This window comes from Mustela lutreola, chromosome 16 (genome assembly GCF_030435805.1).
Source record: "Mustela lutreola isolate mMusLut2 chromosome 16, mMusLut2.pri, whole genome shotgun sequence".
In the NCBI taxonomy this organism is placed as follows: domain Eukaryota; kingdom Metazoa; phylum Chordata; class Mammalia; order Carnivora; family Mustelidae; genus Mustela; species Mustela lutreola.
This window is the reverse complement of record NC_081305.1, coordinates 7,221,288-7,238,271: the sequence shown is the minus strand read 5'-3', so window position 1 is coordinate 7,238,271 and position 16,984 is coordinate 7,221,288. Positions and strand designations below refer to the sequence as shown.

Genomic DNA, 16,984 nt, shown 5'->3' with positions numbered 1-16,984 from the left:
TTTTTAGTATAAGTATATCCCAAATGTTGCATGGGATAGACTTATGATAACAAAATTTCTTTGTTGTTTGAAATTCAAATTTAACTGAGCAACCTGTATTTTTATGTGCTACATTTCACAAGAAGGAAGCAGGTCCCAAAGTGTCCAAACATGAGCAGAGCTTACCTGATGGCTTCTGAAATCCGGGTACTCTCCTTTCTCCGGTCACTGGACAACCGGCCAATTAGGTAGGAGTAATCTAGGCCACTGCAGAATACGCTGCCCACTGCACTGAGAAGCAGAAGTTTGCTGTCATCCGTGGCTGCATTGCACAGTGCTCGTCGGACCTCCTTCATGATCTGTGGGCAGAGATGGATTGGCAGGGATGTTAACTATCTACCTATAGGCCAGGGGCTTTCAGACCTCAAGCCTGCATCTTCTCTTCCTCTGCAGGAAGATCCTCCTGGATTCAAGCCACATCCAGACTAAGCAAAGAAACACCAAAACCAGAGCTCCCCTGCAGCATCCCCAAAGCAGGCAGAGTGCTAAGAAGGTGGCAGTGAGGTCACTGGCCTCGGACTTGGGAAGCGTGGCCTGGAGCCATGTAATCCTGGGTAAATCTCTGCAAATCTTCTTCCAGCATTTGCATGTTTAGCCCTTTTCAAGATGTGGGGAAAAAATTTCTGCGCACAGCCCAGGTGAGGTATGTTAGCCTTCTCTAGAAGGCCAGGTTCAATTATACTCTTGCTCATCCTAATTCAACTAAGACGTTTGCATGGTTTGTGGGTAGTATGTGGGAAGGGGGCTTTGGCATCAGAACTCCTAAAATTTTCCAGGTGCCAAGGAAGACAACCATCAAACACAGATTTTGTACCCAGCTCAACTATCATCCAAAAGCAAGGGTAAAATGTAGAGGTTTTCAGCAAAAGAATCTTCACCACTCTTAGACCCTTGCTGAGAGAATTTAAAAAGGATACACTTCAGAAAGAAGAAAACTATATTCAGAAAGAAAAAGGGGACATTCATGGAGTAACAGCCAACAAAGAAACATGGCGAATGTGCTGACAAATCAATATAAGAATGACTATAAAATCATCAGACTGATAATGACCGACCAAGGCTGAAGGTCTGCACAAGTGTAGAACTGCGGTCTAGGCGGTAATAGCGCGTCAGATGAGAGAAGGAATGATGACCACATGCCGAAGTTCTAGGTCTGGGCGTGGTGGAGAGGTGACAAGATGACGTTTAGGCTTCACTCTGTGTCCAGAACTTAAGGATAGCTTCTTAAATGTACATGGATTACAATGACTGGGAAGGGGATTAAAACAAAGAAAGTTCAATCACTCAGTCTAACAGAAGTAAGGGGAGGAGGGAAAAATAAGTGAATAAGAGCAGAAACGGCATGGTAAGAGAAAATAAGGCATGCACTTGCCTGTGTGGAGCTGAGAGTCCAACTGGGGAGACAATAAGTGAACAGGCTTTTAAGGGATTGTTATTAATTTTTCAATCGACATTATCATAGGGTACAATGGGAAACTATTATGGGAACTGTGTTTTTAAAATTATACTTTTTAAAGAACCTGTTTATTAAGCACTTGGAGGTGCCAGGGATTGCAGCAGGAAACTTCCACATATTTTACTCCAAACAAAAATATATATAAGAGGGAATGTGGTATCCCAATCTCCCAGGTAATGTAAGGGAGACTCAGGGAAGTGGCATGGAGCTGCCTGAGGTCAGCAGCAAGAGGCAGAGCCATGATATGCATCTCACCCCCAAATCCCTTCTCTTTCTGCCACTCTGTATTGTAGGATGACTTAAATAAATGGGTGAATTTTAGTGGGGGGAAAAAACAGGGCTGGATATCACTTTGAATGGAGAATCTCCCAGCCTGTGCTCTGTGAGCATGGCAGAGGCACCTTCCATTCTACCAGGGCATAAGCCACAGATTCATTTTGAACAACAAAAGAGCCAAGAGGCCACTATCGTGTGGGTCCTTTAATCCATCTGCCTCCAGAAATAGACACACTCTGAACAATCCACGACTCTATTTCTCTGAGAGGCAAATAAAAGAAAAGCACGCTGTTAAGACATGAGCTGCCGTTCCACATGCGACGCAGAGTGGCCTCTCTCTCTCTGAGGTCACACTGACTTGTCAATTAGTAAAGACAAAATCAAACAAAACAGCCACCTCCTTTATGAATTAAATGGAAAGTAAATCTGTTTCATTCATGCGAGCAAAGTATAAACTATATATTTATATTTTTTTTAATGTAAAGAAAGTCGTGTCTAGTTAGTATAGCTTTCCTTTGCTTTTCTCGAGTCGATGATCCAATTGGGACTCCTGGCTGAGGTTCTGCTTCCTTAAAGGACTCCAAATTGCATTACGTACTTGGTTTGTTTAAAGCAAAACGTTCTAAAATGATTACTCTCTTGCTTCCTTAAACTCCTCAGCTGCACCCACGGAACCACCTCTCCATGGTCACGTGCTGGGCTGTAACAGACCGGCGCCCTCAGAAGCTCCTGGGGAATGCCTCTGTAACACATGGTCCAAGACTGCTACGCATTCTGAAGCCCTAAATATGTTCTTGAGATTTACTGCCCTTGTCAGACACGTGCTAGCTGCCACTTGCTCCAGATGTCAGCATCTGCTAGAGAAAGCATGCTCTCCCCGCCCCCTACCCAGCCCCACGACTTCTATCTTCTGATCTGCCATGGGTTGGAAACAGCGAGACCAAATTCATTAGAAGTGGGCTGAAAGGGGGAGTAGACCAGAGTCCCTCTCTCTATTGCATCTTTACTTGCTGAAATCAGCAACCCAGGGCCTATCTCACCTGTGACTACCTTCCCGAATGTTCTCCCAAATATCTCTGACTAAATGCCAACTCCTGCCTCTCCCAACACCCCACGTGTCCCTGCTATGACACTTGTGACAAGCCCCCTTGTAGAATGCAAGCATTCTTGCCTCGCCCTACCTCCTGCTTGACAATGATCCCTCCCTGGGAGTCATACCCCTGTGGCATCGCCTGCCGGTGAGTGTAGAGCAGACTTCATGACTCATGCCTAAACACAAGGTAAGGCAAGACGGACAGGATGTCCCGTTCAAGAGGAGACTGGGATACAAAAAGACACGGCTTGTCTTGGATGTCCGCTTTTGTTCTCTCTCCTCCTTGGAGCTCTCAGTCTGGGGAAGCAGACCATGTTGTGAGGAGCCCATACAGAGAAGACAGAAGGCAGGGCACTGATGTGTCTGGCCAGTGAGGACGACCAGCAGCCACTTGGGTGAGCCTGGAAGTTCATCGTCTCCCACTGAGCCTTCAGCTGACACTGCGGCCCAGGCTACATGCCTTGACTGTGAGAGACCCCGAGCCAGACGCATCCAACTAAGTCGTGCCCAGATTCCTGACCCACTGAAACTGTGAGATAACATTCATTGTTTAAGATTCTAAGTTTAGGAAAATTTATTATGCAGGAATAGAAAACAAATACAATTCTTTAAAGACTAAAACAGATGAGTCTTCTACTTATCTGTATAACCCTTCTAATACCTAGTCCAGAACCTCACACATAAAAAAATTTAATAAATGTTTGTTGATTAGAATGACTGGCACAGTGTTTACCTCCTCAACAAGTTTACAGTGTAGTGGGAGGAATCAGACAGATTATCACACAAATACATGTACATTAACAACTGTAGCAAGTTCCAGAAGGGAGGGGTGTGTAGTGCTAGGAAAGCTCCTCTGAGGCGGATGTAACCTGGGGAGGGAGCTGAGGGGTGGTGAGGGATCTCGTGGAAGTGGTGGTTGAGCTGAGACCTGAATGAAGTGCAAGGCCACTAGGCAAGGATGTTTCAGTCAGAAGTACAGGTATATGGTGTATGCAAAGGCCTGGGGCAGGTGTGAGCATGAAAGAAAGTCAGGCTGACAGAGGACAGGAGAAGAGAAGGTGGACATGTGGTACAAGGCAAGGAGGCTTGCAGAGGTGGGCAGGTCAGAATATACCAGTGTCGCCAGCCACACGAACAGTTTTGATTCTTAATCAGAGCAACTAAGACTCACCAACATATGGGAAGTGTGTGCAAACGTGTGTGTGTGTGCGCACGCATGTGTAGAAGGGGTGGCTTGATCAGATTTGTATTCCTGGCAGGTCACTCTGCCCTCCCTGAAGACAACGGATTACAGGTAGAAAAGCTAAAAGAGCAGGCTTGTTAGCAAGTTGTTACACCAATACAATCCAGACAGAATATAATGGTCCTGATGGAAACAGAGAGAAGAAAACCTATGAGTGGGCTCTTCAAGAATGAAAGTTAATATGCCTTGGGGGTGGTGTGCGTACAGTGGGTATGATCAAGAGGGTATGAGGTGTGACTCCCACATGTCTGGCGTGCTCCCTCAGATAGTGGTGGGACAGTGGGGGTACAGTTCACAGAGGTTGGGAGCACTGCACAAAACTGGGAGTTGAGAGAGGCCTTGGGGTCTGCTCCTAATGAGGAAGTGGATGGGCTTTTCATCACCAACATTTTGAGCAATCTATTTTGCTGCTTCTTTCCTAAAGGGGCATTTTCATTATTTTCCTGGTTCTTTGCTATACTCCAGACAGGAGCAATATTACAACACACCCGCTAGCCTCAGAATCTAGTTAACACACCCAGTAATGTATGAATTTCTGCCCATGAGGCCAATCCAACCAATGTCCCAGATACAACTAGAAAAATAAAGTCAATTATGACATGCAGGGTGGCCTTGTCCCAGTTGCTCCTTGAGTAAGGAAGGCTGAGTCTGCTGGACGCTATGACATCACCTCTGCTTCATCTTCACAATGATGGGAACACTTACTGAACACTTCCCACGTGCCAGGCATTCTGCAAGCCTCCGGGCAGACATTATCTCTCATCCCACAAGCAAGATATACTATAACTTGTAGGGATGCTCAAAGAGGCCAGGTCACCTCCCAAGGCGAGCTGGTGGAGGCAGAATTTGAACCTAGTCCACTAGACTCCAAAATCTATACTCCTCTGCTAACACCACCTCTTCTTTTCTTTGGGATCTTTCTTTCAGGGCTGCTCTGCCCAGCTGGCCATCTTTTCTATAGAGTCAGTCCATTCCCGTCATCCAAACAGCCAAGAACACCAAACCAGTATTTTTTTTTTCCATTCCTCCCATTCTGTTTCTGACAGACACCAATTAGGAATGGAACCCCTAATTCACCAAGCCCTCATCTCTGGAGTTGAGAACCTGTGCACCTGATATCAGATGGAGATCCCGCCTCTTCCGTGCTGAATAGGCAACAGTTAACACATAAAGCTACTCCAAAGAGACAGGATGAACTGGGAGACTCCACGTTTATTCAATTTATTGAAGGAAAATGCTGTGCCTTTTAAAAGCATGCTTTCAGAAAGCAGTGAAGTAGGAAAAAAATCTAAGAGGAGTCAGTCTCGTGCAGATGTTTCACGATGAGCTTAAAATAACAAGGCTTTCAGGTGTACAGACATGCGAAGGGCAGCCTCTGGGGTAAACCACCGAGGTCTGCACAGCAGAGAGCTCTAAAGTGGTTTCTGACTGTGCAAGAGAGAGACCTCAAAACACCATGCTTGGAGGAGGGGCAGCAGGTGACCAGCAGCCACACAAACTGCAAAGGATTTAGCTACATCTCTTGCCCTATGGCCGTCATTCCAGCCCAGGCATTAGGCTGAGTGTGAGAAACAATACGGTGGGCACAAGTGGCAAAATTCCTGCCCACTGAAGCTGACGGGACCCTAGGCCTAGTTCTCTAAACCTGCATGGTCTCATCTATAAGAAGATCATAAGGACCCTCCATTGGGAGGGCCCGGGGGAAGGAAATGGGTAAATGGCAAACACAAAACACAAAGGGCTGCTGGTAGCCGGCACAGTCACGGCGGTCATCAGTTACTATTCCACCACCCGGTGGCAGGTCGGTCTAGTTGGAGAAGTCTTCTTGGATGAGTCTTTTCCCACATTAGCACCATCAAGAATCTCTTTAAAATATTCATCATTTCTTCACTGCTCCCCCTCAGCACCCCAGATCTTAAATGGTGCTGTCTATGTAATGGCATTAAGTATTCACTGTCTCCCCGTTGTGTTCACTTAAAATATAAGCATGATTAGTGCTAAAAAGGTAAAGTGGAAAAAACAGGTAAAATGGACTTCACCAAAATTTTAAGCACTGTACATCCAAGGATGCCATCAAGAAAGTGACAAAGTCAAGATCAAATGCTTCTGCACAGCAAAGGAAACAGTCAACAAAACAAAGAGGAAACCCACGGAATGGGAGAAAATATTTGCAAATGACACTACAGACGAAGGGCTGATATCCAGGCTCTAAAAGAATTCCTCAATCTCAACACACACAAAACAGAAATCACGTCAAAAAATGGGCAGAAGATATGAACAGACACTTCTCCAATGAAGACATACAAATGGCCAACAGACACATGAAAAAATATTCATTATCACTAGCCATCAGGGAGATTCAAATCAAAACCACATCGAGATACTACCTTACACCAGTCAGAATAGCCAAAATTAACAAGATAATAAACAACATGTGTTGGAGAGGATGTGGAGAAAGGGGAACCCTCTCACACTGTTGGTGGGAATGCAAGTTGGTGAGCCACTTTGGAAAACAGTGTGGAGATTCCTCAAGAAATTAAAAACAGAACTTCCCTATGACCCTGTAATTTCACTACTGGGTATCTACCTCAAAGATACAGATGTAGTGAAAAGAAGGGCCATTTTCACCCCAGTGTTCATAGCAGCAATGGCCACAGTCGCCAAACTGTGGAAAGAACCAAGATGCCCTTCAGTGGATGAATAGATAAGGAAGAGGTGGTCCATATATACTATGGAGAATTATGCCTCCATCAGAAAGGATGAACACCCAACTTTTGTACCAACATGGATGGGACTGGAAGAGATTATGATGAGTGAAATAAGTTAAGCAGAGAGAGTCAATTATCATATGGTTTCACTTCTTTGTGAAACATAAGGAATAACACGGAGGACATTGGGAGATGGAGAGGAGAAGTGATTTGGGGGAAATTGGAGGGGGAGATGAACCATGACAGACTGTGGACTCTGAAAAACAATCTGAGGGTTTTGGAGGGGCACGGGGTGGGAAGTTGGGTGAGCCTGGTGGTGGGTATTAGGGAGGGTATGTATTGCATGGAGCACTCGGTGTGGTACATAAACAATGAATTCTGGAACACTGAAAAGAGATTTTAAAAAAAAGAAAGTAACAAGTTACAGAATGAAAGCATATTTTCCAATGAAATGACTGACAAAGAAGTCTTAGAACTCAAGAGTTAAAAAACAATTTTAGGAAGGGGCATAAGATGTCAACAGACATTTCTCCAAAGAAAAGAGACAGGCAGGCAATAAGCCCTTGAAAAGACACCCAACATCATTAGTCATCAGGAAAATGCACACCAAAACCTCGGTGAGATGCCACCTCACGCCCATTCCAAGAGCCACAACAACAAGAACAGATAGTAACAAGTGTTGACAAGGATGCAGAGACACTAGAGCCCTTGTATATGGCCAGTGGGAGTGGAAAATGGCACAGCCCCTGTGAAAACAGGTTGGCAGTTCCTCAGAGAGTTAAATGCAGAGTTACCATACGACCCAGCAGTTCCACAAGGAGGGAAACAGCCAAGAGCACTGAAAACACGTTCACATGCGAACTCGTACACAAACATCTGCAGTGATATTCGTCACAACACAGTAGTCAAAGATGGAACCAAGACAGACGTCCATCACTGAACGACTGACGGACCAAACACGGCACATCCATACGAGGGAAAGGAAAGAAGCACGGGCGTGTGTTACTCCATGGATGAACCTTGAAAACATGGTGTTCAGTGGAGGAAGCTGGTCACAGACCACATACAATATGCTTCCGTTCACGCGAAATGTTCAGAACAGGCAAACGGGTAGATACAAAAAGTAGATTCGTAGCCGCCGGGGACGTAGTGAGGGAAAGTGGGGAGAGGGTGGCAATGGGCATGGGGCTTCCTTTCGGGGTGATGGAAACGTGCTAGAACTAGACCGTGGTGAATATACTGAAAAATGTACAGGTTAAAAGGGTGAAATCTATGGTCTGTGAATTGTCTCTCAATTGAAAGAAAGTAATCGAGCTGAGTGACTAGGATTCCTTCCAAAGCAAGGAAATGTGACATGCTTGGAAAAGCCCAAGATACACGGAGCTGCCCTGTGACTAATTCTGGGCCCTGGATAGGTTTTCCGAATCTCTCCATTCACTGGGGTCTTCATCTGTCAAATGGGATAGTATGACTACCTGGTCATAAAGATCAAATGGAAAATGTATGTAAGGTCATCAGCAGATGGTGTCCCAGAGTCAAGTTTGCGTGTGTGCTGGCTACCATCGTAGGCTCCTGGTGGAACAGAGAGAGAGCCAGTGCCCCATCCTGAATGAGAAGCCCTCTCCAGCCTGACCCTCCCCTGGGGTCCCCTGCCTCTCACCTCGGGGGTCAGCGCGTTGTTGTCCGAGGTCTGGCTGGACAGCAGGATGTGTGTGAACCCCTCTTCCTTCCGCACGACAATGTCCCGAAACCTACAGTTGCTTTCATTCTGGCGGACGCTGTACCTGAGCCTCTTGTCAAAGACATAGTCCTTCTCTGCTTCCAGCTTCCTCTTCACGGGGCTGTGCAGGTTTAATCCCCCGTTGGTCAGAGCAGAGCCTTCCAAAATCAGATAACCAAAGTGAGAAACTGACATAGGAACAGCCGCACGAGAGGGCGATCACAGCACGTTCAGATCAGATGTGGTGGGACCTCCATGCACCCTCTGATCTCGGGTGGAGGAGGGCCCGGGGCTTAACTGCCTCATCTCCAAATCTGAAATAGGACGGACAGTGGTCTCTGTGGAGAGCCCCCTATAACCCTCGATCCCCCTCCCACACACCTACCTGGGGGCCTCTACCTGTGCTCATGCGCATTCAGCAGGAAGGAACCCACAACTTCGAAAACTGATGGCTACAAAACCAAATAGACCAATGAAAACACTGCAGCTTTATTCATAATCACCCCAAACTGGAAGCAACCAGTATGTCTTTTCCTCGGCGAATGAATAAACAAGCTGGTATGTTTGTAACGTGGAGTATTATTCAGCCATAAAAAGAATTCATCGTCAAGCCATGAACGTACACAGATGAATCTTGGATGCATATTGCTAAGTGAAAGAGGCCAGCCCGATTCCCGTTACACAGAATCGGTCAAAAGATCAGCAGTTTCCAGGGATCAGGAAGAAGAGGAGGTGGAACAGGGGAACCCGGGATTCTGAGGGCAATGAACCGACTCTACAGGATACCATGATGGTGAATGTGGGACATTTAAGCATTTGTCAAAATCCAAAGAGCTTTGCCGCCAGACAGTGAAGCGTAAAGGATGCAAATTAAAATAAACACATTGACGAGACTGGGGGAGTCCAAGGATGACACGCAGCATGTGATCAAAGAATCGAACTACAGGGTCCATGTGTGAAACATCCTCACCAAAGAGGGTGGGAGGCCCTCGGCACCTCAGAAACTCCAGGAAGGACTGGAGGAATTTGTAAAACTAAAGGCAAGATAGTCCGTGGAGAAACCCTGTGCTCCAGCTGGTGGATCCGATTCCCAAGGACAGGGGTGAGAGCTCGATTTGGACACCATTATCCACGCGTGCCGGAACTGAACGGTTAAAGGAATGGAAGGCAGACGGCAGGAGCAATGCTTCTCACCACTGGAGCGGGGCTTGACACATAAGCAAGGGGAGGGGGCCAGAAAGATCCATGTGGCAGTGGGTCCACATTGGAAGATACCAGGATGACCTCATGAATCTGTAACACAGATAGAGACAGTTACATTCGGACACAATTACAGGTACGTGTGTGTACACAGGGCACTATACACACGTGTATTTCCTCCACCTGTCAGCTGAGAGGACCCAGAACCACTGACACCCCAATAGCAGCGAGCACACCAAGGGCCCAGGTGTTGGTTTCTGATACCACTCTCAGGAAAAGGAACCAGGATTCCCTGAAGAAACAGCAGATTCCAGGCCTGAGGCAGGAAACAAACAAGATAAGCTTGTGGTGGTGGAAAGGAAGGAAGTAGTTAAAAAAAAAAAAAATCTCTGCGGTGAAGACACATGTCAAAAGGACAGAGGAGCCAAGTGAAAGAGCTCCCGATGGTCAAAGGTTGACAACGTGGATAACACTACAGACTGGAAGTGCATTATAACTGAAGCATAAAATCAGTACCCTGAGTCCATACCGATGTCAGTAAGTGATCAAATTCATAAATAAATGGGTGAGAAGACACAGATCTCCCACGTAGAAGAATTCCAAACAGTTTCTGTAGATTCCCTGCCCACAGGGAGGCGGAGCCCCAGTCGTTAAGTGTGGCCTGAGCTGGTGACTTCCTTCCGCACAGCACAGCATGGAAGGCTGGGGGCAGGGGTTGTAACTGGCCGGCGGAGAAAGCTGACTTGAGTAGATGGAGAAGGCAAAGTCCCCTCAACCTGGTGACGGAGACCAACATCCACAGTAATGAGTCACGGTGATGGCATATGTCCTCAACACAACACATGGTCTTCCAAAAACCTACAACCCTGTTTCTAGGCATAAAAAAAGATGAAACAAATCCAAATCGAGGGGCACTCTACAAAATACTTCATCAGTACATTTCAAAATGGTCAAGGTCATCAAAAACCAGGAAAGTCAGAGAAACAGCACAGCTCAGAGGAGCCTAACGAGACATGACAACTCACTGTAATGTGAGATCCTAGATGGGATTCTGGAACAGACATTAAGCAAAAACTAAGGAAACCTGAAGAAAGTAAGGACTTTGGTTAACGACAGTGTATCAGGACTCGTCATCAACTGTAGCAAACACACCGCTCTTACGTAAGATGTTAATAATGGGAGGGAGCTGAGTGGGGCCCACAGAGAAACTCTCTGCATTACCTCCCCAATATTGCTGTAAGTCTAAAATTGTTTCCAAAAGTGAAGCTTACTTTACTTTAAAATTAAGTTAATCATCATAATTTTTTAAAACCCCACAAAATAGTCCTCAGGCCATTCCGACATGCAGGCAGGTTTGAGAACACGGACCAGTGGTTCTTACACTTGAACGTGCATCAGGATCACCTGCAGACTGTTAAAAATCCACCTGCTGGGCCCCACCCCAAACTGCTGCTACTGCTTCAGCAACCAGGCTCTGAGACCCAGGGTTCAGACAAATCGGGGGTCATCCATCACCAGGTACCTCCCTGATGCCCAGGTGTGCCCTCTGCTTGAAAGCTGGTGAAGGTCTGAAGATGTTGTTGCGGGTCCCATTGCTGCTGGGGATGGTAGGGGACCGCCCCAGGCAGGAGCTGCCAGGAGGTAGGGGGTACAAGGAAACCCAGAGAGGGACTTCCTACCTGTTAGAGCCTCTCCTTTAGTTTTTGGTGGGGATGCTGGAACCCAACCAGAAGCTGGTCCCCTGAAGCCCAACCTGCCCCCTGCTTAGGGAAATGACTGTGTTAGCTGATCCTCTGAGAGCAGGTTAGGAGTATGAAGAAAGAGAACGTATTTAAAGGACCCAGGACACAGTAAGCAATGAATGAGTAATGGCGTCTACTTGCTTTATAATCTTTATTGCCTGGATCAGCACAAAGGTATTCCGGCAGTATTTTCTGTATGAACCCTGTCTCCCAACAATACTGTCAGTGTCTTAAGGGGAGCACCACTGTCACACACAATACAGCCCGGCATAGTACCTAGGCACCAAGAAGTTCCGAGGAATCATTCTGTGGCCCCCAGAGCCTTGAGTCACCCTGTGGGTAGACTGAGGTCCTTACTTCGCCTTGTGGGTCTCAGGGTATCAAGAACCAAGTCCAAGGCAGGGATCAGGAAATGATTCCTCCTCCTGCACGCGGGGTCCCCACCCAGGTGGGCGCCCAGCCACAGAGCGGCACAGGAGCAGCAGGGCTCGTGTCACTGAACGGCTTCCCTGAAGTCTCCTCATTTTGTACTTTTCCATTACTCAAAGCAACTGGGCTTTGTCAAGCCCCATGATGCGGGTAAAATGATTCAATGAACTCCGGAAAGTAAACGCGAGCATTTAATTAAAAGGCTGGTGTAGAGGGAGCTGTTTCTTCAGGGTTAACCTCAAAACCTTCAGCTCCACGGAAGAGCTTCCTAATTGGAGCTGGCCAGGGTTTCTGCAGCAGCCCGGGCAGATCCGTGCCATGGCCTTGCTGGCAGAGGTTAGCGCATCCCAGCAGCTGCTCTCGGAGGCCAGTGACTCCCGCCTGGGAAAAGACAGAAGCTCGGGGCTTGGGCACGTCAGCGCCTTCCAGGTGTGGGAAAGTTCTGACCAAAATCCTCCCGCCCCAACCCCCCCAGCCAGGTCAAGGCACTAATAACAATTAAATGAGAGAGAAGGGCGGGAGGCTTACCTTTTGTGAGTTCTATGGCTCGTCTACAAATTTCTCAACAGTCCTACAAAACTGCCGGTCTCTGTCTATTTTGCAGGTAAGGAAGAGGGAATAAATGGCTGGAAGTCACAGAGATTTCAAATGGGGGAGCCAGGGCTGGAGTTAGCTCTCCCTCATTTTATTTCTTCATCTAAAATCTGATTGTTTTTCACCTCCTACACGCTGGCTGGAGGCTAGATGACAGAGATGCAGCAAGAAATGAGAGAACTGAGGTCCCTGCACTCAGACTTTGGGGACTCAAGTTGGGGAGATGAAAAGTCAATGAGTGAACTATTACCTAAAATTGGGACAGATGAGAAAATACTGAATGACGTGATAGAGAGTAATGGGGACAAGGGTCTCTGAATTCAAAGCCGGCGGTCTTTCTTCAAGAGCACAGGATAAAGCAGCCCTCACAGAACCTTCTGGCCAAATAAACCACAAAACTACCTGAGGGAAACAGACCTGTTTGTTCTCTGTCAGGACACGGGGCTGGCACCTCTGATGGTGACTTGGAAGCACCATCTTTGGGCCCAAAAGAGGAGAGCCGTCCTGAGAGCCCAGATTCACATCTGAACCTAAGTGGTTCACATGGGCCCTGTACCTCAGGAGATGCCGAGCAAAGCCGCCCCGCAGAAACCCTCAGGTGCTGGCCTCACACCAGGCTGCCCTCGAGGCCTCTCCCCTGCTGTAGCATCATGCTTCCTGAAACTGTGGCAGGTTGACTGGGAAGATACCACGGGAAACAGAACATGCTGGAAGCATGGAAGCTGAAGTCTTTGCTGCCAGACAGTGTGGAAGTCCCAGCCCTGTGTTTGCTACCTGGGAGAAGCTGGGAACCCACATGAGCTCCTGAGTATTTATCTCCTTGATGAGAAGATGAGACTAACAGGATCTGCTTTTCAGGGTTGTTTTGAGTTCAGTTAAAGAACCAGCAGGAGATCAGCAAGCACCTGGCTCATCTCAGGCACTTCACAAACGTTAGCTGAAGGACCCCAAGTCATTCCAAAAAAAAAGGAATTAACTGGTGAGTCTCTAAGCCTGAGGCACAGACCCAGACCAGAATGTGGTCTTCCAGGCACAGAGGGGACAGACCGCCTGTGAGTCCATAAATCAGGGGGAAACCCAACAACGGGTCAGCCGTTAGCCCCCCACACTCCCTCCCATGAGCTACAAGGCTGAGCGGCTCACTCACCCATACTCTGTGTCCCCATGACCCACGTGCAGCCTGGGAAAAAACGTTCCTGCCTCACACGATTGTTGCCAAGTAAAGGAAGTGATGGCAGCTGCATTCCTGGGGCACAGGATAGTTTCCTTCCTTTTTTTCCCTTCAAACCTTCCCACATTCCTTCCTTCAGAGTAAGTACAAAGGAGTTTCTGACGTTAAGAAGGTTCCATAAAATCACGCTCTGACATAGCTCCTTTGCTCCAAACATGCGGAAGTGGTCGGTAAATACCGGGCTCACAAACAAGATAATCATCTCTGTGCGTGAGAGACAGAATGTCGACACAAAGCACTATGTGGGGATGGGGGATGGGAGTGCTGGGCAGGAGGCACACACACAACGGCGGAAAGACCAATGTCCCATGCAACTTGAGAAAGGGGACCCCAGCCCAGGGGGTGGCCCAAGGCCCCCTCTGTGAAGGCATGCCAACAATAAGAAAACCACCAGCTGCCCATGGCCATAGGTTTGGGGGCACTCCAGGCCAGGTGGAGGCAAACACAAACTGTCGTTGGCATAGGGGGGTGGAAGCGAAGAAAATCCAAACACAAATTTATCTCTTAATATGACCCCAAACATCAAAATTCCAAAACCTGAAGACATCTAACGCTTAGAAACCTAGCCAACAAAATCAACACTTGTGACATGAATTACTCCAAAGAAGATAAAATGAGTATCATGGAATAATCTGACAAGGATTTTAAAACAGGAATTTTTCAATGCTCTAAGTGACAGAAGCAAGAGGAAAAAAAAAACAAATTTATTGAAAATAAATAAGAAATTTTCAAACAAAAACAGAAGGAAGAAAAAAAAAACAAGGGTGAGGGTAAGGTAAAGACTAAATGAGAAGAAAAATGGCAAATAGGAGAAAAATATTTGCATATCACAGATAAAAGACCAAGATGGCCAAATTGTAAGAAGTTTTAAAGATGAGTCAAAACGCCCCAGATTCCTCCTTTAACAAAGAGTGGACAGAAGATATAGGCAAGAACCACAAATATTACATGAAAATAGCCCTTAAACATAAAACCCCAACTTTCTTCAATAATGTAAATTAAAACTCAAAATTATGGAGTAAGAATTAAAATTATACTGAGATACCATTTCTCACCCACCTGCTTGGCAAAAGTTCAAAATCCTGACAGTACACTCTGCCAGAGAGGATGTGGGGAGTCGGGCATTCTCTTAATTGTGGGTGGAAGGCAAAATGGCATAATAGCAATGGAAGGGAATTTGGCAACATGTGACAAAGCTGTTTATGTGCTTACTCTCCAGCCTGCAATCCAATCCTAGAAATGTGACATCAACATAAACTTCTAACAGTACAAAAAAATACATGTGCCTACGATGACACCCTACAGCACTCTTTGCAACTGCAAAATATTGGAAGCTATCTAAATATCCAAGAGTGGGTTGGGGACATAAACTAGGGTGCATCTATATAATGGAATACTATGCAGCCATAAAAAAGAATGGTCACTGTCTCTATGAGTTAATAGGGAGTGGTTTCCAAAATATATCTTCATGTGGAGACAGACAAGGTGCAGAAGTGCTTTATGTTTAGTGTAAGGAAAAAAGGGAAAGAGATAAATCTAATTTTTATTTTTCAGAAAGAAACACAGGATGAATAAACGAAAAGATGATGAAACTGGTTCTGCAAAAACAAGTGCGCACAAGTGGTTGGCAGGGAGAATAGAGCAGAAGGAGGTGGGGGGACAGAGGACACTGTTCTGAGTACATATTTCTATTTTAAGTCCTGGAAGCATATTAAAGTATGTCAAGAAAATACAATCAGGGAGGATGAAGAAAAATAAACTGAATGCGAACAGGAAGAGAGGAACTAATCTTATCTCAAATGAATAACATAAGGACACTGGGGGAGGGTAGAGAACCAATATGAGTAACCATTTTTGAGTGCAAAATTATGACTTACACACCCTCAAACAAACCTTGAACTCTCCCTGGTGGGTTTGTTTTCATACAGTAGAGCAATTCCAGAATTATTTTATAGGCAGTACAGGGTTGAGCCGATGAGTAAAAGTGTGATGTTGTGGACAGACAGGGTTCTCTTGATGGAAGAAAGGTCAAAATAAATATGGAAAGGGGAAGGGAAGGAAGAAATGCATGGGAATGGGATGGAAGAAATTTGGACCATAATAGAAAAAACTGGAATATGGATCATTGATTAAATTACTATACCAATGTAAGTTTCTGAAATTTATAACTGTACTGTGCTGGCTTAAAAGAGTATCCTTTTTCTTAGAAAATACCAATTCTGAATATTAAGGGGTAAAGAGGCATGATGTATGTAATCCATACTTAAATGGTTCAGAAAAAGAATAATAATATGTATATAATTTGTATAATCATTTCTACATACTTATGAGTGTGTATGTGAGTCTGTATCTAAACATATATACACATATGTGTACATATACATAAACATAAACATAAAGAGAGGGCAAACAGGGTAAAATATTTTAAAAAACTGATGAATGTGAAAAAAACCTCTTCATGAGGTTTTCTGTAAGTTTTAAAATACTTTAAAACAAAAAGTCAAAGAGGAGCAAGATGGCAGAGGAGTAGGAGACCTAAATATCATCAGGTCCCAGGAGATCAGCTGGATAGTTATCAAACCCTTCTGAAGAGCTACAAACTCAACAGGAGATCAAAGAGAGGAGCAGCAATTCTAGGAACAGAAAATCAGCCAGTTTCCAGAAGGTAGGATGTGTGGAGACATGAATCTGAGGCAACAAACAGGAAGATAGATTGCAGGGGGACGGGCTGGCTCCCAGCAAGTGGTAGAGCAGTGAAGCACAAATTTGGGACTTTGAGAAGTCTGTGCCACTGAGGGACATCAATCCAAAGGCTAAGCGGGGATGGAGCACTCATGGGGACAGTGTGGTCTCAGGACCCGCGGGGTCACAAAAAGACCAGGGGTGTCCGAGTGTGGCAGAGCTCCCAGGTATCAGAGCAGGGAAGCCTGCCTCAGGGTCAGAGCTAAGGATGGGGCTCTCAGCTCAGGCTTACCTTAGACCGGGATCCAAGACACAGTTGGACCACTGCTCGTTGGGCAGGGACCCCACAAGATGTAGATCTAGGAAGACTCACCCTCCTCTGGGAAGAGTGGTGCAGGAGTGCGCAGCAGAATCTGCTGGGTTTGGACACTCCAAATAGGGGCCGTGCACCAGAGACAGAAATGCTCGGTCACAGGCCAGGTGAGCTCGGAGTGCAGTAAAAGATCCAGAAACAGGAGAGACTGACTGCTTTTCTCCCAGGGCACACTGAGGAGTGGGGCCCTGAGCTCTC

The 16,984-nt window shown here is 46.2% G+C and overlaps 1 protein-coding gene across 1 annotated transcript in view; it reads right to left on the bottom strand.

Annotated features, from left to right (window-relative positions):
• CDYL2 (chromodomain Y like 2) overlaps positions 1 to 16,984 on the bottom strand; it is a 171,423-nt gene that overhangs the window by 19,939 nt on the left and 134,500 nt on the right. The window contains exons 3-4 of the mRNA XM_059151598.1: positions 8,476 to 8,693; positions 166 to 338 (exon numbers count right to left, since the gene is read on the bottom strand). Coding sequence (XP_059007581.1) covers positions 166 to 338; positions 8,476 to 8,693 — 391 coding nt within the window. The remainder of the gene's footprint in view (positions 1 to 165; positions 339 to 8,475; positions 8,694 to 16,984) is intronic.